Raw genomic sequence first — 23400 nt, 5'->3', positions numbered from 1 at the left:
GAACTCTTTCTTTCTAGCAAAAAGAAGCAATATTTACCTCTTCCTTTCATTTTTGCGGTGTTTTGCTAAACCTGTTTCTTTCTTTTCCCCGGTGTTTCGACTGTCAGCTCTCTAGCTAGCATGATCCTCTTAGCAGTTCAGGCAATTACCAGTCAATAAAAAGTGGCTATCTAAAACAGAGCTAATTTGAAAGCGCTGGATTATCTGTGGCAGACGTGGCTGGGCTGCGTGGTTTGGAAACATCTTTAAGGCCCAAATTTACATTGCTGAATTAAATGGAGGTAGGAGCTGGCTTTCTGATGCTAAGGGAGCAAAACAGTTCAAAATATGCAAAATGTTGAAGCCTGCATCCTGCAGTCTGACATGCTAGCACCTCTGGGGAGGCTAACTGGCCTTAGCAGATCTGGTTGCAGAATAATGTACACCCCTTAAGTATGTCTTGTCCATAAATAAATAAAGGTGTAGTTGAAATTGGGAGAGTGGCCCACTATCCGTCAGAAGCCATATCTTTTTTATTTAAAATGCAGCACGTGCATTGCTTGGTTTCTACCAGCAGTGCAATTCAGATCTAAAAAAACAAAATAGTGCATTTGCTGAAGTTCTCAGAATTATTTAAACTGAGCTCTGTTTTCATTCTCTAAACTAGCAGCTATTTAAACTTCAGCTATTTGCACAAGATTGAAAATAAAATTAACAGGAGTCCTATATTTTTTTCAGTTTTCAGGTAAAAATAGCAGATCCTTGGTACTTGTATGACTACAGTGTGCAAAACCCATGTTTAAATCTGAGGAACTGTAGTACTTTACACCAGTTAGTGAAATTTATTTAGGAAGTCTGGGGAAACTTGACAGTGTTGATTTTTATTTTAACTTATTATAAGGATTAGAAGCAGATAAGAAAATGTTTATTTTGGAGGAATGCATGGAATCTACTTAAACTTTATCCTTTAAATTTTATTATAAGCTATGTGACGGTAATGGCTTTATTTTATTTGTAAAAACCTTCTTCAGACTTAATTTCTTTATGTAATCCCTAGTTTAACATATTACTATAGAGATTCCTTGTGTCTCTTCCAGTTAGAAAAATAAATAGTCAACCAATGTATTTTGCATTTTGCTATTGCAAGTACAATATTTGAACGTTTTGAGTACTGAAGGCAAAATACAAAAGCATGAAGATCTGGATCTAAAAATGGATGGTCAAAGATTTTGAAAGCAGAGGAATTGTTTTGCCAAATAAGGAGACTTGGAACATTCTGCTTTGTATTTTAAGATAGCACAAGTGTAGTACTACTTTATTGGCAATACTTTGGCAGCATGCCTTACCAAAACAAGTACTGAAAACTGCTTTGGCTATTTTACAGAATCATAAATGAGGTCAGGGGAATGAATAATTTAGTTGCTTCCTTTAATAAATTGTGATGAGATTGCTAAAAGTAAGCCAAATAATTGCATATTTAAAAAGCTCTAGATATATGTGCAATGTGGCAGATCAGTACTCTGTTTTATAAATCCACAAACCTAGCATAGGTATTTTGGAATGGAGACAAATTCAGGTTGTATTAACTATCTTACTTTGTTGTGTCTCTCATTTATAAAACTTTTGATGGCAACTCATTTTACCTTTATGAGAAGTAATTGAGAAGAGTAGGTAGTGCTTACCAAGGCACTATAAAGCAGCAAGTTCTGCTTCACTAGTTTACTTGCTGTCATGACATACAAGCCCTTTAAAGAGTTGGAGTGAACTGGCTGGATTCTCTCAGATTCCAAAATGCAACACAGCACAACCTGAGGTAGGAATAATTAATTTATTCTATTTCCCCCCTCACTCCATGCTGTGGGAATCCCTTCTCATCGCAGGCTGGGCCCCAGGAAGCATGTCTCTTTGCAGGTGCTAGTAAGGTCATGTGACAAGAGTCAAGGCCAAAAAAGCTGATGGCAGGTGCCTCTCGTCTCCTATGGTTTCCACAATATCCATGTTTGAAGAAAGGCTGGAGAGATCAAACACCCTTCTTGCCTCCTTCCCAATAAAGGAATTAGGATGAAATTCTGCTTCATCTTCCCTATGCTGATTACTTACACTGATGAGTGAATGGGGCCCATAGTTAAATATGGACAGTAACAGCTAGTTGGCAGATGTTAATAAAAGTTCAGCATGTTCAAAGCCATATTGAATCTTAATATGGTCTGCTGAACAGCTTGGATACACAGTAATATACAGTAATAGATTCCTGGTCAGGGAATCAAAATAGAAATCTAACATACAATAAAATGGGTTTTTTAAACCTTTTCTCTTTGGTGTTAAGGTCAATAATTTCTAAGATCCTTACAACAGTAATATATTATAAAGAGAAAAGGAACACAAAAGGAGATTACTTTGTTTCCTGGTTGCATGACTTCCAACTCACCTTAACTGTTAGAAATCAAAACTGGAATTCAAGAAAGGAAACTTTGTTTTTACTAGGTGATTGGTGACTTTAAAATACTTGAGACAAATCAAGACTTCATATGCTTGTCATTCAGTTTTACTGAGCTGCTCCGTCTTCATTTAATAGACAACAAAGCCCGTCAACATTGCCTACCCCACTGCTATAGCACAGTAACAGCAGTTAGAATTTCTGTATTGTGTTTCTGAAAAAATGACAGGGCTATGGGATGTATGAATTCAAGAAACTGTTTCCCTTCTTTCAGAGAGAGCTACCATGGAAAACTATTTCAGTGGAAGAATACTTTTACTAGAAAGATTTAAGATCTAAAAATGCATTGCTCAAGACTGGAGGAATGGTGTGTTTTGGAGGCCAAAACTATAAAAATTCAGCCTCAGGCCTCATGAAACATAGGAATTTTCTTTTGACCCACTGTGTAAGAGTAGATATGCCACACAATTGTAAAATATCTCTTCAAACATGATGACAGTTTAATTAATAACTGTATGTATAATCATCTCATAAGTAGTGACTCCAAACAGTTTAATTCCTTTGTTCTGAGGGAGAAATATTTCTAATTGAGGATTAACTATCTTGTATCCATAGATATGAAGTAACATTCAAAAAAGTTATTTTTTAATCAAGAAGAGGATGTGTTTATGCATGACAGTGCTATTAATTTCAGTTACCTGTATTCATGGTTACCTGCATAAATCTTCATTGTGTTCTTTGGAAGATAGATTTTGAAGAATGTGGTGTGAACCAGTGAATCATCCTTAAAATATGTTAATGGTATGTTATGCCAGTGACTTAGATTTGTCAAAACTTGTAGATAAACTTCGTATTGGAAAGGAGGGGATAAATATAATTTCCATCACTTTTCATGGACTGGCGGATGTATTGTGATTCACTGAAATTTAGGATTTGGCGTGTGAACAAAGACAAAAAAAACAGCACTAGTGTATCAAAAGATGCTTGATATTAATAAAACTGAATTATACTTTCTAGCATACTCTAGCGTACTGGCAAGTGGTGAGTGGCATATTTCCAATCAAATCTTACTTGGATGATCTTGTTTCTGCACTAGTAAATCTTTGTAAATTCAAGTGAGCCACTTATTTTGAAAATATGGATTATTAGATCTGCAGGTTCTAGATTAATTTAAAATAGTTAAGTCATCTTATTACAACTACTGAATAAAATTGTAAATACAATACAAGAAATAAGTGATGTATTCTCTGAGCAGCTTTTTCCTTTTCCTCTAGTTTTTTGTTTCTTCTGGTATCTCCATTTTAATAATGTTATCAGTTCTTCGCAATTCTGTCCGATTTGGAGTCCAGTCTTCTAAGTGGAATAAGAGAAGTAACTTTACTCCTGTGAATAATTCCAATGCTTCCTGGAGCCCTGGAGATTTTTTTCGCAAACAAAATTAAATAGATGGAGAAAGGCAGTAGATTGTAAGATGCTTATAGTAGAAAGCTTCCTGCACACTTGTACTGCTTAGAGAAGCAGCAAAACCTATTTGTATGAACAATAGATGTGGCCAAAGAGGACACAGGTTAGGGGAATAGGCCTTAATATGTATGAGAAAAATAAAACTTACCCCAAGTCAGAAAAGTATATTTTTGGCATTGAAGAATTGTTGAAAAAAGGAACCCATTAACTCACAGATAGGCTAAATATAGGATAAATACAGTTTTTCTCTCTTGGGCTGTTTCAGATTTGCCTTCTGAAAAAACAATTCAGGAGAGGTTTATATTATAAGTTGCATTGTGGTCTAGTCGGCCAGTATCTTTAACCTCTTGGGTTTTGTTAGTAGATAATAAAGATTTTTAAAAGTAACCAAGCAAAGTGAGAAAAGGCAGCTTGCTGTTTCTAGGCAATAATTAGAAAGCCATTATTGCTTCACATCTCACCATCTTCAATAACCAAATAGTGATTGAAATTTAATCTAAAATTCATAGCAGATTTCACGTAGTTTCATTGCAGAGTTGGGGACAAAAGCCCCTCTTACTTATTTACAGTAAACCCTGGAGCCCTGGTGAAGGTTCGAGGCATCTTTTTGTTAGGTACTGCACAGACATCAAACAAGGATCGTCTTTGACCCTGCACTCTAAACAATACAGTGCTTGGGATACTAAACTGATAGCATTGTAGAAAACCCAAGGATTTATCTAAACCAGGCATGGCCAACCTTCAGCTCACGTGCCACAAGTGGCATGGGCAGCTTCTGTGTGTGGCACACTGAAGTTTGGGGAGGAAGCAGGGAGCACAGCAGCAGATCCACCAGGAAGCAGAATATAGAGTAGAAGCTTGGGCTGGGAACACAGGCCGGGGAGCAGAAAGCATAGCAGCAGGGCTAGGGGATCAGAGTGGCACTTGGGAAGTGTGGGGGGTTTAATTTTTGGCACACCTGCCAAGAAGGCTGGTCCCCACTGGTTTAACCACAGAGTTGCATCATTTTAACTCAAGGAGTCATTTTAACTGACGCAAGGGCTCTAATTGCTTATATTTCAGTTTTAACTGGTTCTGTTTTGGCTTAGCTTGTTTTAGCTCTTTTTGGCTTAAAAAGTTTAAATTAAACCAAAGTAAGCTATAGCTGAAATACGGTTGCCTGTATAGTGCACTGCTTCAGCCAAACCAAGTTAATTATACTGGTACAAATTAGTATGTAAACAAGTCTGATTTCTAGCTTGGTAGAAAACTTACATGAACTGTAGGGATTTTCTCTGTTTTGTAACATAATTAAAAGCTTTTTAGTTCTCAATACTATTAAAAACCCCCTTAAAAATAATCCACGTATCTAATCAGCCTCAGTGAGTGTCCACTCACTTAGGTGATAACTTTTTTAAAATGTTGTTGCAGACACAGGATTTTTCACATTGTAATCCATGGGAAGGACATTCTGTTCCTCTGGCAACAGATATGGTCTGATCTTTTAAAACCGTAAAATCCATTCTTGGCAGCATGCACAGGATTTTGCATATTCTAACCAAGATAAATTATCCTACACTTACTCCTTGTTACAGCATGAAAGCAAAAGGGAATCATTTCTGAAAGAGACCAGCTTTTCTGGCCTGACTTTTTTCGCAAGTACTTCTATCTCTGAGCATAGGAAGGCTGTTTAGTCTGTAGATGTAAGCTGAACTTCTGCCAGAATATTCAGTTGCTTAGGTTATGTATATTTTGTGTGAAGTGATCACAACATGGAGAGATCACATGCTTCAGATTCCAGAACTCCTATGCAAGTTCATAGTTGAAAGCACATTTCCCATTTGTCAGAGTGCTTCATGTTAGGAGACCTGGTGATACACTTGCTTTTTGCAGAGCTACTTCACCATGTACAGGAAACACCAGTATAAATCTGAGGAGCATTTTTAGCTATTTCTCTCCATGCAACTGATTTTCAGTCTGCACCAAATATATGAATGCTTGAATAGGCTGCTGGAGTGTGAGTTTCTGGATTATTTTCCTTTGATCTGTTCAGTGGATTTGCTATAGAACTTTTATTCCAGTAGGTTCCTTCTTTGGAATAGTTAGGAATATGATTGTTCCATGGAACAGATGTATTAATTAGCTTTTCCTTACAGATTTTGTTGTGGAACATTTGTCATTATGAGATGTCGTCTACCAGTGCTTCATTTGTGCAAATTAAATTCGATGACTTGCAGTTCTTTGAAAACTGCGGTGGAGGGAGTTTTGGGAGTGTTTATCGAGCCCGATGGATATCACAGGAAAAAGAGGTGGCTGTGAAGAAGTTGCTGAAAATAGAGAAAGAGGTGAGGATTCATTTCTGTTTTATTAATATGAATAATGTATCATTTTCAGAGTAATATAAATTATATTTTAATGTCTTCCTCTGTTGCTAATCAAGGAAGACCTTGTTGGTTTTTTTGTTTGTTTTTAATTATGAAAACCAATAACTGGCTGTTGTTACAATTGAATCATGCTGAATTATAGGATTGTTTATAGGATTATTTCTTTCATGCTTTTACTGCCCTTCTCTCTGAGTGTCCACGGTGAGACTGAGGAGCAGGAGAATTTAAGTTTAACCCTGCTGACCTAGTCAGTTCACTGGATATCATTGTCCAAAGGGATTGCTATGTAGAAATGAAGCAAATGTACTTTCATTGTTCTCTTCCCTTGTGCCTTATTTACATCAGACTTCCGATTAATTCAGTGGTTCTTAACTTTTTCAGGCTCAAGACACCCCTCTGTAACTTTTTTGTATTTCATAACACTCCACTTGAGAACCACTGGCCTAAAATAGCACACATTTGACCAGAATACAGTGTGTCTGGGACTTTATCCTGCATCCAGTTTTTGTCACAGATGTAGGTATAATAAAAGGAGGGAGAAACTTAAAGCTACTGACAGGGCTGATACTACTTCAAAAGAAGTATCCCTATTACCAAACCAAGGAATAACCCAACATCCCAGAGGTGTTGCCAGTTATTTCTGTGCCATGGGCAGGAAAGGGAGAATGGATGGGTGGGAGGCGACATTGTGCTGAGTTTAGGAGAATGGGGCTAGGGGAATCTTACCTGCAGTGGCATGGGCCCACCCAGGAGCTGCAGGCTCTCCCTGGACTCATCCTCTACTGCATTAATGTGCTCCTAGCTGCCACTAATCTACATAGATCAGGGCTGTTAAAGCCTTAATTTGGCTGTGAAAGCATTAACAGAGGAGCTGCTTCTCATGGGGCGCAAGTTGGGGAGAGGCTGCTAGGGGAATCCTGCCTCGGGTTTGCAGTCAAAAGACTGCAGCTGTTGACTGAAGCATGTGCTTTTGCAATGGCCTTTCCTGATCTGACCCTATGTGCTCCTCCTGGAAACTGAGGGGTGCAGGATAGTCGTCGTCCCCCCCACCCCCTGCCTGCTGCATTTCTGTTTTTTGGAGGAGTGTGTGAGGTTGGAGCGGGAAGTGCTGTGGCAAGAACATGTGCTTTGGCTGCAACTGTTTCCAATTTTCTACCCCAGGAGGTGTGCATGGCATTTAAATTTGGCTGCAATAACACTCATGTTGCAGCACCCTTGGAAAGGGCTCAGTGGGTGCTTCACTTCACTGCAGATTTAGCTTGGGCATTTATTTGGATGTCTCTTTCTCCCCTCTACAAACTCAAAGCCCTTATCTAAATAGTGCCTTCACCTCAGGCTAACTGACATCGCTTGGGGTTTGGTTTAGAGCCCAGGCTCACTGCAGTAAGGATACAGGCTAAAACACTCATCTACTGATAGAGAATCAAAAAAAATTAAGAACTAGAAGGATACATGGGTGGTTATCTGCTCCAGCTCCTTGTTCATGAGAGGTTATTTTCTGTCTAAACCATCCAAAACAAGTGAATGTCTAACCTGCATTAAGAACTCCCAGTGATGGAGATTCCACAACCTTTTCACAACACACACGGTCAATTTTTATTGTTCTCCTCTAGATACTTTCCAATTTGTCAAGATCTTTCTTGAAGCTTGGAGCTCAAACTGGACACAGTATTACATATGAGGCCTTACTGGTCCTGAGTCGATAAAAAGGAACACTTCTGATTTGTGTACAGCATTCCTGTTAATTCATCCCACATGCTATTAGGCTTGGAATTTCTTTTTCTTTGCAACTGGGTGACATAGTTGGCTCATGTGCCCATTCTGATAAAAAAAAATAGCACTACATAATATCAATAAGGAATAAGAACTGGCTAATGGACACATCTCAAAAAGTAATTGTCAGTAGGAAATCGTTGTTGCATTTCAGTCATTCCTAGCGTAGTTCAACAGGCACTGATACTAGTGTTGTTTCTTTTCAGCATTTTCATTGATGATTCAGAAGTAAATTTAAAATCACAGGAAGTAAATATAAATTGGTAAATGACAGATATTGGTGGATGGTGAATAACAAGGAGGATAGGCATTAGGGGTGTGTGAAGCTTCCGTCGCTGATTCAATTCGGCAGAGATTTGGCTCGATTTGTTGGCTGAATCTCTGAATCCAAATTGATTCAGAGAGGTTTGGAAAGATTCGATGATTCGGATGTAGACACAGCTTTAAATGTTTTTTCTGCATACCTCAAGGTACCAGGCAGCTTGTGAATGCTGAGATGTGTCACAACCCAAAAGGTGTGATTTTTGTTTGTGTGTGCTTCGGCACTGCTAAATTGTCCCCGCTAAATTGCAGCTTCCTTGCACGGTGGAGTTTTCTGCTGCAAAAGAGAACCCTGGTGCAAGGAACAAGTTTCCCGCCAATTTGAAGCTTTCTTTGCAGGGTGCATTTCTTTGTTGCAGCACAGAAATGCTCGTTGCAAAGAGTTCCCGCCATTTGTATGCTAATTTGAGTCCCATTATTGGCCAGTTCTAAATTATTCACACGTGGCGGCTAGTGATTGGCTTGGCCCCGGCGCATTTCAAGCAGGCAACAGAGGTCTGATCAACCTCTAGCCTCTCCCCGTCGCCGATAGATTCCCAGACGTATCCCTCCCGCGTGCTACGAACCGGACCCACGGAGCCTAGCAAACTTCGTGTAGCAGAAGGACCCACGGAGCCTAGCAAACTTCGTGTGAGTCCTTGCTGGACGACTCCAGAGCTCTTCTACCCGGGTTCGAGTCCTGCAGGTTTACTTTCCCGTCTCCGAAACCCTTTGCGACGTACCCTCGTATTTTCATCTTCCCGTCGCCGGAACCCTATGCGACGTACCCTCGTGCCCTGCAGGTTCGAGTTTTTGTTTTCTTTCTGTAACCGCAACTTAAGCAAGCTTTCCAGCCTGCACCACTGCCATCTCGGTGTAAGTAAACAATCTTTTAAAACTACCGATACGCGTCCGTGCCTAATTCCAGCTCGAAGGCCTTCCCTCTCCGCCCCGGCGTGCCCGGGCTGCTGGCCACAGCCCGCGTGCAGCGCGAAAAAGTGCTCGGGTCGCTCCCGGCCCGCACAAGATGGTGGGGCGGGTGGAGCCATCCCACAGGAGCATGGGTGGGTCCCCAGTGCACTCAGCAGCAGACCTGGAAGTGAACCAGAAGTGCTTCTGGAGTCGCTGGGGAGCGTGTAGGGGCCCCCCCCCCCGGCCCCTAGCTTGGCACCTGGTGTTTCCTGGGCCTGGGGGGGTACCTGGGGTCCCCTCGCAGCTGATCGCTGAGCTGGGGGGCGCGGGGGGCCTCCCCCACACACTCAGCGGCGGACCCAGAAGTGGGCTGGAAGTACTTCTGGTCCACTTCTGGGTTCACCGCTGAGCGGACGGGGGCCCCCACCCCGTGCTCCTGTGGGACTCTCCATCAACCCCTCCATCACAGTGTTCACAAGCTATGCCTGGTACCTCGAGGTACGTAGAAAAAAAACATTTATAGCTGTGTCTGTGGCTGAATTGCTGATTCCCCAAATCAGCATCAAATCTTCAGATTCGGATTCAGCCAAATCAGATTGGGATAGTGATCTTAATAAACAAATTGAATCACTGTCCCTGATTCGGGCTGAATCCGAATCGAATATGGCCCGTTTCACACACCCCTAATAGGCATATAGTACAGAGTAATCTGACCCACTCTGATAAAATGGGTGCATTCAAACAAAATATGTTGTAAAACAACCAAATGAAACAATAGATGTCTTGGAACAAGAAATTCAGGCCCAATCTATAAGATCAGAGACAGTGTCTTGGATAGCAGTTACTGAAAAGTATAGAGCAGGTGGTAGGACTCTGGTCTAATTGGTCCCTTCCAACCCTAGAAATCTATGAAATCTATGAATAGATGGATAGTAGATACAAGTCTTAACCTGAGTTCCCAATTGTGGTGTTTTTGCAAAAAAAGTCTAAGGTTCTTGAATATACAAAAAAGAGAGTAGTCTGTAGGAATAGAGAGGTGATTGTATTTGTATGTTGTATTCATGAGATTTAACATTGGACTATGAGGTACAGGTAAGGTGTTTAGATTTTAAAAGGAAATCTGAAAAATTAAAGGGTATAGGAAATTACTGCAGAAATGATTCCAGGTTAAAAGAGGACACCTTGTCCCTTAATGATGAAAAAATATGGGTTACTAAAGAGCTCATTAATTTACAGGAGGATGACATAGCAAGAACCAGTATGTGGAAGCCAGACATATTCAAATGGGAAATAAGGCACGATATTTTTAACAGTGAAGGTGATTAATCTTTGGAACCAGCTACCAAGGGAGATAATAGATTCTCCATTGTTTGATGCCTTCAAATCAAGGCTTTTCTGAAATACAGTAGTCTGGTGGTTCTCGATCAGTAGCCTGCTGTCCATCAGTGGTCTCTGGAGATACTGTGGGTGGGATGCCAGGACTATGGGGCTGTGCATGAGTTTGAGGGGGAGGTCAGTTATGGGGTGGAAAGTGGGGTTGGATGGAGATGGACCATTGGATCAAAAAGGTTGAGAACCACTGCTTTTGTCTAGCGCAGGATATAGTGTTAAATATTGGGATAATTGAGTGAAATTAAATGGGTCCTGTTATAGTAGGGGTCATAATAAGGTCCCTTTTTATCAAGCTTATCAAGAATTATGACTGAAAAGCATAATACATGGCTAAATGTGATCATCCTAGCAACTACCTTTCTGACTAGAACAGAACAGTAACTTGTTAGAGATGTATATAGTTTTGTTGTTTGGTAGATGTTTGGATAGTTAATATTTAAGCTGAGAAAGCAATTGCCCTTGCCACCTTAGAAAGTAAGCTTTCTTTTGGTAAATACCCATTCTTTTATACTCCCTGACTGATTATCTTTTGTTTCTATTAACTACTACCAGTGAGCCATAACAGTTGATTAAAGAGAAAACAATAGAGCTTTGAGGGACCTTGCTCTCAGGAATGGAGTGTCACTGGGAGCTCTGATTCCAATGGCAGAAACCTAGCCAAGAAAGCTACTGTGTCTTTTTTTCTTGAATTATTTAGGGTCTTCAACAACACTTAAAAACAAAACAAATAAACTAGAAGCCAGAGAGAAAAATTCGAGTTTTTATATACCCAAGTGGGATGAGTTCTAGCACATAAAATGAGTGTCTAACTACATACCCAATTGAAATACATATTTAAAGAAGCATATAAATATACCAATGGCCATTGCTCAGTGTTGGCTTATACAGCTATGTTGGAAGACATCTTAAAATAATTGTGAGAAATGGAAAGACCTCTGTAACACCAACTTTTTATAGGCAAAACAATAAATTGTGACTGGATATGAAATGGGAGTGCACATTTTTTAGAATTGCAGATAAATAGGTATGTTTAGATGGAAAAAAAATACTCTGCAAGACTTTCTTTTAAATATCAAAGCCAAAACTCAATATAAGACTTCTGTCAATTTTGAAAGCCCCAAGTGTACACAATTATTATTAAAATTGCAACTTCACTTATCCAGTCCAGACCGGTTGGTGATTTGTGGGTTACTTTACAGAAAGCAGCATTTCCTGAATCAAAATACTGTAGTAGTATGATGATTAAAATTTGTGTCAGAAGATAGTTGCTACGTGACAGGAATGTTGGTTTGTTCCCTTGGATGCATGCCCCAACTATAATTTTTGGCCATTTTTTCAAGGGATAATATACCCTGCTACACCCATAAATTTTACTTGGTTCTTTTTGTCTGGGATCTGAATGAATTCAGGTTGGGGGCTCTGATTTGACAGATCAGTCAGAGTGGGCTTGGGCTCAGAGGTCTTATCCTGCATATTACAGCACATCTTCAGGACTCCCTAACACTCACCTGCATAGATTTCCTTTGGAGGGGACTGATGAAATGTAATGTTTTATGTAGTGACACTGTATATTTTGGCTGAACAACATCTGCTGGCCTAAATCTCTTCAGTTGTAATGTGTATCTTTCAAATTTATTCTTTATTTGTTACAAGTCATGGCGTCTGGCATGACTTTTGAGTGACCATTGCTCATAAGTGAGGCATGCAATTGGAAATATATTTCTTCTTTATTTTTAAAGAAGAATTTAAAGAATCTGAGATTCTTATGGTGCTGCAGTTCATTTCCATAAGTATATTTTGTAGCAGATTTTCTGGATAGAGATAGATTGTAAATGAGATTTATAACAATAAGTAACCTATGAGTAAATTAAAATAATTGTGCAAAGAATTGTACTAATTCTTAGGTGCAAATTTTGGTGCATAACTCAGATTTTATTAGTGTAATTTTGCTTGAAATATTGGAATTAAATTTTAATATTGCTGTTCCTTAGAAGTACTCTAATAGTTTGCCAAGGTCTCCTTAAATTGTCAATGGTCCATAATAATATTCTAATTTGTTTACTGTTATCTGGGGCTTTTATTTATTTTTTCTTTTATAACACATACACTTTCATACATAAAGGGTCATTCAGTTATATGTAGGGTGACCATATGCCCTGTATTGCCTGGGACAGTCCCAGATTTTAGAGGGGGGTGGTGTTGGGGAGCACAGTGCCTTTGTTGCTGGGGCTGGGGCTGCTATGTGGGCTCTGTCTGCCCCACGCTGATTCAGCTCCAGTACCATCCTGGTACCTTCAGCTGCATCCTGGCTGTGAGCCCCTAGGCTGGGCCAGGCTAAGCTAGCCACATTGCAGCCCCAATACAGAAAGCCTGACCGTGCCCTGCCCTAACCAGGGAGGGAGGTGCAGGACCAGGGCTGGTTGTGCTCATTTGGCTCAGGGTGCACGGCCAGGATGCAACTGGAGGTGCCAGGATGGGTCCACAGCTGTGAGTCAGACAGAGCCCACACAGTGCCCCCAACCCAGCCAGTGTTCTGCCCCAAGCCCTGACTCTAGTCTGTAGCCCTGGTCAGAAAGGCACCGCACTTCCCAGTTCATCCTGGCCCCAGCCTGCAGCCCTAGCCTCAGTTAGAAAGGCATTGTGATCCCAACAGCTGCTTCGGCCCTTCCCACTGCTGCACAGTGCTGCTCTGGCACACGTGTGTGCACAAGTGTGTGTGTACACATGCATGCACATGTCACTTGGTGACCCGCAGAGTATGTGTGTGTGTGTACGCACATGCCCCATGGCACCCCCCCCCATCCTGAATTTCCTTAAAATAATTATGGCCACCCTAGTTATATGCATCATACTAGCAGTAAGAAAATGCATCTCTTACAGTATATATAGAAGGTGCTGATGGTGACCTTTACAAGCTCTGAGGAACAAGATTGAGAATCATGGTTTATTTTTTTCATTTACCTTTGTTTTAATTACAGTTTTGCTAAAGAACCAGCAGTTCATTAGTCTTGATACTTTTGAAAAAAGCTGTTAGGTTGGGTGTGCTGTTATGTTTTATGGACTGTTTGGTCATGCATATACAGTGTAGTTAGATTTTTTTTTTGATAATCAAGTGTAAAAATATGTTTTCATTAGTCTTGATGCTGTGTTCTTTGAAATCTGACAACTGCCAGTGCTAATTAGTTTAATATTGTCAGTATTTCCTGTGTAAATGATGTCAAGAATTTTATTAATTTTTTTGAACTGCTGCATAAAGTACGCTTGGAACGTGATAAACTAAGACAGCTTCTTTGCATTTTCACATCATGATACATCTCTAAGATGGGTCTCTCCAGTAAAGGGTGCACACATTTGTAGCTTCCAATATGAGGAGTCTAATCACATGCATGTCATTTGACTACCTCATAAATGTTTGCAGTCTTAAAAGAGAGTATGTGGTAATGTGAAATCTGGGTCACAAGAGTAGGAACTGCCAATGACTTTCATAAGCAATAGGAGTAAAGCAACAGAGTAAAACAGAATAATACCAACTAAATTGAAATTGATACTTAATCTAGACAGAACTAAAAATAGAAATGTTCTTTTTGCTTGTAGTTTGTAGAATCCTGATGCCAAACCTTGAATAGCTCTCAGTTCTGGGAGGTATACACTATGAAAGGCATTTTTAATACTGTTTTACTAACTTGACATGTATGTGTATATATATTCCTTTCAGTCTGGTATCAGTAAGTCTTTTAAGAATAGGTTAGACAAATCTTTGCAAGGGGTGGTCTAGGCATAGGCTCCCCTGCCTTGAGGCTGATTAAGAATTAGATGATCTTCTGAGATCCTTCAGATACTACAAATCTATAATGTGTATAAATCAGATTTTATAGAATGTTTTTGTTAACAATTATAAAAATCTCACTTTAACTTGTAGAGTACATAGAAGAAGAAAGTTTTGTGAGAACCTGCTTGATTTATGTGAAAAGGTGTCTGCAGCTGTCCTTGCTTTTGTCTTCACTTTGTCCTTTTTTAAAATTTATTTATTTATTTATTTATTTTTGGTAAAAAAAAAAATTCAGAATACTTGACTCTAAGGAAGGCTCTGTAGTCATCTGCAGCGATTCTGCAGCAGTTATGAAACTGACTTCTGTGTATGTGTAGAGTAATGTGAGTAGTCTACTCTTCTCGTCAACAAATAGCTGTGGACAGGGTAGAGACATCTAGTAAGAACCATCTTTGCTGCAAAGTTTAGTCTTCTGCTCTTTTCCTGTAGGGGATTTCTTCCATTCTCCCATGCCAGTCTCTTACAAATGTCTAAAAATGTACCACTTCAGGCACATAATCTAAGCACATAGGCTAGGTACACACGTTCAGAAAACCTGAGGCAGGATCAATTTAAGTTACACAATTTTGTAAGTGGCATAATTTGATCTGTAACAAACATACCACACATTTGCCCTTTGGTTGAGGGGGGCAAATCTTACCTGGTTCCTCAATTTTTAAACCAATCTATGTGTGCTGAACTTTTGTTCTGTTACAGGTATAGACTGGTTTTGTGTGCCAAGTTTCTGTTTTACTATGGATAGAGATTGGTTTCCGATTGCTTATACCAGTAAAAGTGATTAATGTCTGAATCTGGCTATAATCTATTAGAGTTTACTTTGCCACAGTTGCTGATGATGCTGATGATTTTTTTGGCTTGCCTACTTACTTAAAATACGTCTTTTCTTGGATGAGTAGAATTTTATAAGATACAGATGCAAATCTATAAAGTACAAATCTACCTAGTGAATGTAGATATTCTTACATTTTTTTCTAAAGCCAGACTTATTTTTGGTTAGCTAAAATTCATTTAGGACTTGACTTAAGCTAAACTGAAATAAACCTCTTTAAAACAAATTCACGTACACAAGGGTTTGAATTGGTTTTAACTAAATAATCTTGAAAGTTGGTTTATCTAAATTGGCTACATATTTTGAACATAAGCAAGACTTACCATCAGCTTTCTACAAATGTGGAATAAAAATTATCAGGTAGACGGAAGGAATCTTGTTTTTGCTTATTAAGTTGTTAAAAAAAATTAATATGTAAACTAGATTTGATTTTTGCCTAAGCATCTCTCCCAAATACCTTGATTAGATTGTGGAAAAAACATGCTGACAACTGTCCAGTGTGTCCTGTTCAATCAGGATGATATTCTTACTGTTCTTTATTTTAGTAGCATGGTTTATGTTGTTTCAAAATTTAAAATTTTCAATATGCTGTGAATTGTTGTGTTGTTACTGATTCGCAGAATTTGTCATTGAAAGTTTCAGTATTTAGCACCGGTACATAGGATAATTGTGGTTTTTAACTTCAGAGAGGCTCAGGGAGTGGCTTAAATATTTGTTGTCCTGGAAGCTGTTGAAGCTTTAAGCCTCAGAAAATGTCTGCATCTCACCTCCCTCTTCCTTTTCAAGAGATGAAAAAAAATCTTAAATTTGGTGGGAAGGCTGCATTGCTCATTAATCTATGCTCATTTATCCTTTGACATCAAATAGCTGCCCTAGTGTGTCACCTCCTCTGACCTCCTCAGTGACCCAAAGTTTCTGCTGAAATGATCTACTGCAAAACTCTTATTGTGGGCATTTTAACTGTCTTCAGACCTGATTGTTAATGGCTCTTTGATATTAATGTGTCCAAGTCGCATTTTTCTCACATCTGTTGTTTCAGACGTTCACATGTTTGCAGACTCAGGCACACATCCTTGCATCAGTTAATAATCAGTTCACGGTTTGGGCGTTATTTCTGCAACTGTTTATAGATTTTTTTTTAAATGAAAGTTTTGAGTATCATATTTATGCAGTTATTTTAAAATAGTTTGGAATGTAATAATAGAGTTTTGCTTTGAAATGGTTTATGCAAGGGGTTGGGTGGTAGAAGGCATTTATTTTTTCATCCTTGTTTAAATTTGGTAAACACTGGGTGCGTTTACACAAGATGCTTATTGCCCATTAGCCTAGTAACATTGCGCAGTAGCACATCACAGCACAAACTGTGTTAATAGCCTACTGCACAGTGTTATTAAGCTAATGCACAGTAAGCGTCACTAAATAACCATGCATCAGCGCTACTGCACAGTAACTCCAGGTACTGCACATTTAGTTAGTACTTTATTAAGTGAGTACTAATCTAAACGCGCAGTAGCTAAGGCACATTAATGAATGTGTAGACACGCCCACTGTGGTAAAATGATTCCCCTCTATTGGACTGTGAGACACCAAGCAGGGAGCCTGGATTAGAAATCAGTTTCATGCAGCAAATGGTCTCTCTTATGTAGGCTTTGGAGAAGCTCACATAAATATTGCTAGTATTTGCTGATTAAGCCAATAAGCTTTGGCTCAGTAATTTAGACTAGTAGGCCTTGTACAGACATACAGTTTCTCCTGGGAGAGTCACTGCTCTCCCAAGAGAAGCCACACATGTAAAAATGTTTAGGCTTTTTCTCCCAGAAGAAACATGGCTGCCCTGGGAGAAAAATAACTTGGGAACAACCAGTTTTAAATCCGTCCCAGGACAGTTTCTCCTGGGACAGCTAATATCTGTACATGCTGTTTTGGAAGAGACCACAGACCTCCAGCATCACCTCTCCCCAGGGATATAGCGTGTTGCTTGCTGGACTCTGCTGCTGCAGCAGGTAGCAAAACACCCCCCCTTCGCAATCCCCATCTATTGCCAGGCAGACTAAGAACCTGCAGAGGATATAGAGATTGATATATGCACAGCCCTCCCCTCCCTCCCCCAGCTGCATAGCATCAGTACTGCAGGATCTCCACTCTTCAGGGCCTCTCTGTTTGAATGTCTGTACATCCAACTGGTTATTTTTTTTCTATCAGGAGAACAAACCTGGGAGAATTCTTCCAGATTATTTGAATGTGTGTATGCATACAGTATGCATTTGCTTTCTGTATTGGCAAATGGCAACGTAAAATGGTGAATGAAGGAACAGCTTTTCATTATATGTATGTCTAGTACCTAGACCTAGACTGGAATCTCAATGTTTTATAAAACAAATAATAATGAGCTCTTCAGTAACTACTTATTTCCTCTGAGAATAACAGTAAAGCATCTGGCAGGTCTACAAATGCTTTTCTTTTTGTGATCCGTGTTCGTTTCTTGCTAAGCTTATTTTCTTTATATTGAATGTCCATGAGGTATCTGGATGACGCTGCATGTTCATGAGGTAGCTGGATGATATATTAGAATATATTGTTTTGTTGAAAATATATTATATTTTGATGCCACTGTCAAGGTTAGAATGTAGATTATCTTAATTTTTAAGTAAAAAGGATACAACACAAACTTGTAAAGGTTCTTAGATGTTTACCTACCTCCACTTATTAAGGTGCTGACGAAGAAAGTTTCATTTTAAGAGGGTTATATAAACAGTTGTAAAGAAACATTTAGTTCCTGTTTATCTTAGCTGTGCAGTGCAGAAAAAACATAGAAAGCAGCTTCTTAGTTAACTCTTGTATTTAAATACGTTAAGAGAGGGCAGTTTCTATTAGTGTGCTGCTGTAATGGTGCCAATGAAGACAAATAACAAAAATGTCACACTGCTCCTTTTTCTAAATGTGATGAAACCATCTCCACCTGCTGGATTGTGTGGTTATGAATTATTTGTATAATTTGCTATTTTAAAAGAAAAATCACATTGAACTTAAAACTATTTTTTTAAATTTAAAAACTATTTTTGAAACCCTTGCTGTTGGCTAAATATTATTAGTGCTACCTTTCCTATTATATTATCAGTGTTCTGGGTTGAATTGCTGGCTGATCTGGAGAGTTGGGTGCTAGGCCATCTCTTCACCCTATGGTAACACTAACCTGGAGCTTCCTGCTAGGTTTGTGCTTGGCCCTTCCAGAGGAATAGAAGAGGGGAGAATAAGATCCTTTCATCTTTTTTCCTCTTTCACTGTGTAAAATTACACAGACAAGGCTGCAGATGATTGAGTGCTTATGAGAAAAACAGTCTGATTATTACTGTAAAATTTATAGCAGTGTTACTGTCAACACCGAAAAGCATCATTGTGATATAGGGGAAAGGTAAAATTTTATAGTGCTATTTAGATAAGTAAATAATCTACTTTTTGTAATTGAGATATGGAGTTTTCAGTAGCAGCAGTGAAAACAAATGAGACTGTTAAAGATCTACTAAGCAATCGGTAGCTGCAGCTGAAGCAAGGGAGCTGTAGGCAAAGGTAGGAAGAGAGTGCTGAACTGATCTGCTTTAGTTCTCATCTGCCAGGTTAGCTTTGCAAGCATTCAGTCAAGGAACCTCACTTCTAAATGACAGCTCAGTCTCCACACAGGGTCCTGTATTCACTGAGGTTAGTTATATTCTGTTCCTAGGTCGGTGCAGCTTAGTGGAGTTTCTGACTTGAAAACTTACTATTAAAAATAGTTTTAAAAAGTTATTTCAGGTGCAAAATTATCAAATTCTTCTGGTCCCTTTGCGGGGGTTTGGAAATATATTGTCTAATTACATGCTTTCTCCTTTGTTTGTGACAGACAGTCAGAAACAAGGAAAACTAGTAGTAATGAAACACATGAATGACTACGTGCTATCAACTTGAAAAAAATTACATTTAATTCTAATCACTTTCAGTCCTAGGAATCCTGGATATTTTTAACAGTAGTAAAGATGTTATCAAAGATTCTTTTGTTTTTTTCTGTTTGTTTTAAATAGGCTATCTCCCATTTAATACTAAGACCAGTAAGAGACTCTACAGAGATGACCTTTTGTAATGAGTTTACATATGAAGGTAAAGGCTGTGCTTAGAGGCAGAAGGGTAAAAATCAGAGCTGTGAAGTCAGTTCTCCTTTTAAATCTTGGTAATATCCTTCACAGGCATTTGTAATAGACGTTATACTGTGTACTGGTCCAAAACTTGGCTCGCTTTTCGCATCTGGTTTCCCTTATTATATATGTTTAGGTATTTGCATCAAACTTATCATTGTGTCCCTATCTTCTTCTTTTGAAGAAGTTGGATATGACTTGATGCGCTTGGACATAGTATGTTCTATACCTCTAATTTATACTTATTTCAAAACTGAATTTTTACTAATAGTTGCATATAGAATTCTGTGATTTCTCTAATTGGGAACCTTATGAATTAATCCTCTTAATTAGCAAACCCACCATTCATATTTAATATTTTTTCTGAATTGCACTATGAAATCTTATGCTACTTTAAAAAAAAAGCCCAAGCAAAGAACTGCCCTGTAGAAACAGAGTAGAGTCATTGCTTTTTCCCCCCCGCCCAAGACTTTACTGAGATGAGTGTTCAGTAACAACACTAACAGGAGTGTTCGACTGGAGAAATTCTTTCAGAATAAGTGACACTTGATACAGAAATAGTATTGGCATTGGCTGTTAGTACCAGTGACAAGTTCTTTGCCTTGAAATGGTGACCTGACTTCATTTTTGGGAAGGAAAGAAGCCCATAGATACCTTCAAATATCAGGGCAGTAGCTTCCTTTACCTTTCAAACTGTCTATGTTTTTTCATTTTACTTGGTCAGTGTTTAGAACAGTAAAAAAAAATTAGCATGATACAGTGACCAAGGTCTTGCAGATACAGCTTCTTTTATAATTACATATTCAGCCAAAATAGAACAAAGACAAACTACAATCCCTCTTCTTTGTGTACCATATTCCAGTTTTCTCTTAGCCTTAAATTGGCATTTTGGACTATGTTCACTAGAGCCACTGAAGAGCTTAGCAGAAAAGGAAGGAAACAGGGGGAGGGAAAAAAAGATAGATTTCCAAATGACAGCCTTTTGAATAGTCCAAGTTCAATCCCTAAAACAAAAAGTGGAATCTTTTTTTCCCTAAATAATGTGCTCTACAGTCTCACCTCTTATCTTGAGAAACATGAAAGAGCAAGTAAAAGAGATGACCCAAATCACAGAGTTCCTTTGACAGAAGAAATTCAGCTGTTTTGAACACTTACAATCAAAGGAAGTGGTTTCCCTAATTACATGAACTATGTGAAAGCTCTCAGAATAGCTCTTCCACCCCAGGATTCCTTGCACTTTAGAAGTTTGCATAAAAGCTCACATGGAGAATCAGATGCAAAGTGTTTGATTCAAATTTTATTAGGCAGAAGTGTGCATACATTCATATTACTAGATTTGACAGCTGGTTGGGTTTGGACCACAATTCTGATTTTGATGGGTGCATTTCAGTTCCACACTTTAAATCTTTCACTCTTCAGGTTCTCTTGTGAGATACCTCTTTTAAGAGAACTGTGCAATGGAAAAATTGAGAAGGGATGGAGGGGTCCCTTTGTCATGCTTCAGCTGAGGATTTTTCACCTTTATTAGACTATACATAATTTTACAGTTAAAATCCAGTCCTATCCACAGTGGTTAAAAGAGGAATGAATAATGACATATATATAAATTTTAAGAACACTTTAATTTAAAATATGTATTTGAAGAATTAGGATCTGAACTTTACAACTCCAGTATAATTCGAGCTATGCCATTTTGTACAAACTATCAAAAATTTGAATTCAATGAAACCTTTGAACAAAAAAGGAATCCTTTCAGAAGACTGCTACCAACCTTTTTTGTACATGCACAATAATAAAGGTACATTTTCTAAACTAAACAATGTGTATATAAAAAAGCAGGAGGTTTCTGTAGCCTTAAGATCTTTGTGCCTCAAAAATGCCTGTCAAAAAAGACATTAATTTTTTTGAAGGTGGGAAGAGATAGAAAGCAAACTTTCTCAACAATGCAGAATCTAAAGCAACATTAAGATCATTATTTTCAAATGTAGGTTCCTAAAGTTGGGTACCTAATTGAGCTGGTTGAACTTTTCACTGTCATTGAAATGTAGCGTTTTGGCAAAGCACAGAGTCTTTTTCTACCAGCTAAAACCAAAATTAGACTTTTATGGATGTGCTGCACAAATCAGGCTATAAGGGTAGACCCCTGCATCTTTAGCAAAATGATTAATGTATGAACAATTACTGACTGCGGAAGGCAGCTAGTGGATTTCTATAGCTGAAATCTCTGAAAGGTCTGCAGACAAAATACCAACTAGAACATACTGCAGTAAACTAATCTGGAGGCAGTCAAGACATAGATAACTGTTAGTGTCTGATATAAAACTTACAGCCTTCAAAATGTCAACTTTTATAAAGACATCAGCTCTCTTAGAGGGAATTGTGAATCATGATAACAAAAGATAGCCCCACATCCACACTCAAGGAAGGGAACCTCTTGCACTTCCCATTGTCTTTTCCAACCTGCCAACATCTTGTAGCTTTCATTCAAGCTCCAGCTTTTGCCAGACAGAGGGAAAGTAATGTCTGTCCTCTCTGGGAGTAGGGACAGAAATTACACACAAACCAGTATAAGTGATCGAAAACCAGTTCTAATCTGTAACACAACAGAAGTTCGGTGCACATAAATTGCTTTCAAATGGGCTGAAACCAGTTTAAGATAAACCTGGATGTCAGACTTGACTGATTTAAGTTAAATTGGTTTATTGAACTTCTGTCCCAGATCCCCTCCAGATCCATGTTAACTCACAGTCCCCCAGCATCTCTGGATACCAGGTACCTCCCCTGCCAATCCCTCCTCATAGGGTCAGCAAGCTAGCCTTGGCCCAAGCTGTCTGCTCCAGCTCAGCAGGGAGGCATGCTCTCATGCACCAGGGCTTCTGGCCTGGGCCACTGCAGGCATGTAGCTGAATTTCCAGAAACTAAAGTAGAAGTCTGTTCACTTGCTCATCAGTTTAATCTATGCACCTTAGACTAACCTGTGAATCTGTTCAGCCTTGGGCTTTTTGACTGTCTGTACTTACCCTGGGTGTATAAAACTGACACCTTGAGCTGAGTACTATTTATATACTGATGGCACTGCAACTGAAGCTTCTTGCAGTGTATCCAGGCAGCCTGAATTTTAATACCGCCCTTGTTGAGTGAGAAGGGAAATGGAATAGAATCCTGTGACCATGTGCTGGGAGGATGAGCATTTTACAAAGGAAGGAATAGAGCATGGCTCCTTCTTCCAGAGTTTATGCATGCATGTCAGCAGTGCTTAACAGTTAGGTTTACTGAAGGCTGATTTAAATCAAATGCAGAAGAATCATTATGGACTTCTGAATTCTTTAGTTCAGTCAGGCTGCCTTTAGCTCAAAACTTGGATGAGAAAGGGCAAGGTGGCGGAGGTGAGTTTCAGCTATCTTTGCACCTATCTGACCTTGAAGCAGCCTAAGGGTTGATCAGGTCCTCAGTGTGACTTCAGACAGCCTTCAGGAATTCATTGCTACATCCCCTGCTCTGGAGAATGGGACAGTGTGTGATGATAAGGAGGTTCTACATCTCCGGCACAGTGCACTTAGGAGGACTAAGCGGTTTAAGAGTATCTAGGATCGGACGTCTGATTTTAGTCCATTGTCCAATTTAGGTTTTTGACCAAAGTGAACAGGGGTGTATGTCTGCCATAGTCAGGCCAAAAATTGAAGCAAAAAGTTGTGAACACTCAATATGTATTGCTCTTTTTGGAGAGATTTTGGTAAATTGAGCCCTGGGCCTTCCACAGTGTTAGGAGAGAAACATGATCCTATATCTGAGGTCCTCAGACACCTCAAGGAACTTGTAGAAGAACACAGATAGAAACCAAGCAGAGTCAATATTGCAGTCATTGTGCTAATCAATACAGAACTGCTCTTTTAATTTTGATTAGAATTCTCTTATTCACAGGATAGTCGGGGGGGGGGGGGGGGGCACTTTTTTTC

The 23400-nt window shown here is 39.1% G+C and overlaps 1 protein-coding gene across 5 annotated transcripts in view; it reads left to right on the top strand.

Annotated features, from left to right (window-relative positions):
• Positions 1–6: 6 nt before the first annotated feature.
• Positions 7–23400, top strand: part of MAP3K20 (mitogen-activated protein kinase kinase kinase 20) — a 125672-nt gene continuing 102278 nt past the window's right edge. The window contains exons 1-2 of one of the 5 annotated variants that reach the window (XM_006035072.2): positions 7–3217; positions 6016–6204. In XM_006035072.2, coding sequence (XP_006035134.1) covers positions 3209–3217; positions 6016–6204 — 198 coding nt within the window. In that variant the 5' untranslated portion in view covers positions 7–3208. Of the gene's footprint in view, positions 3218–5407; positions 5563–5616; positions 5940–6015; positions 6205–23400 lie in introns of those variants that run through there. The other 4 variants (XM_006035073.3, XM_025191230.1, XM_025191229.1 and 1 more) reach the window with 4 other exon arrangements.

This window comes from Alligator sinensis, unplaced genomic scaffold, assembly GCF_000455745.1.
Source record: "Alligator sinensis unplaced genomic scaffold, ASM45574v1 scaffold1469_1, whole genome shotgun sequence".
NCBI lineage: Eukaryota > Metazoa > Chordata > Crocodylia > Alligatoridae > Alligator > Alligator sinensis.
The sequence above is the reverse complement of the archived record's forward strand: the minus strand, read 5'-3'. Positions and strand labels throughout refer to the sequence as shown.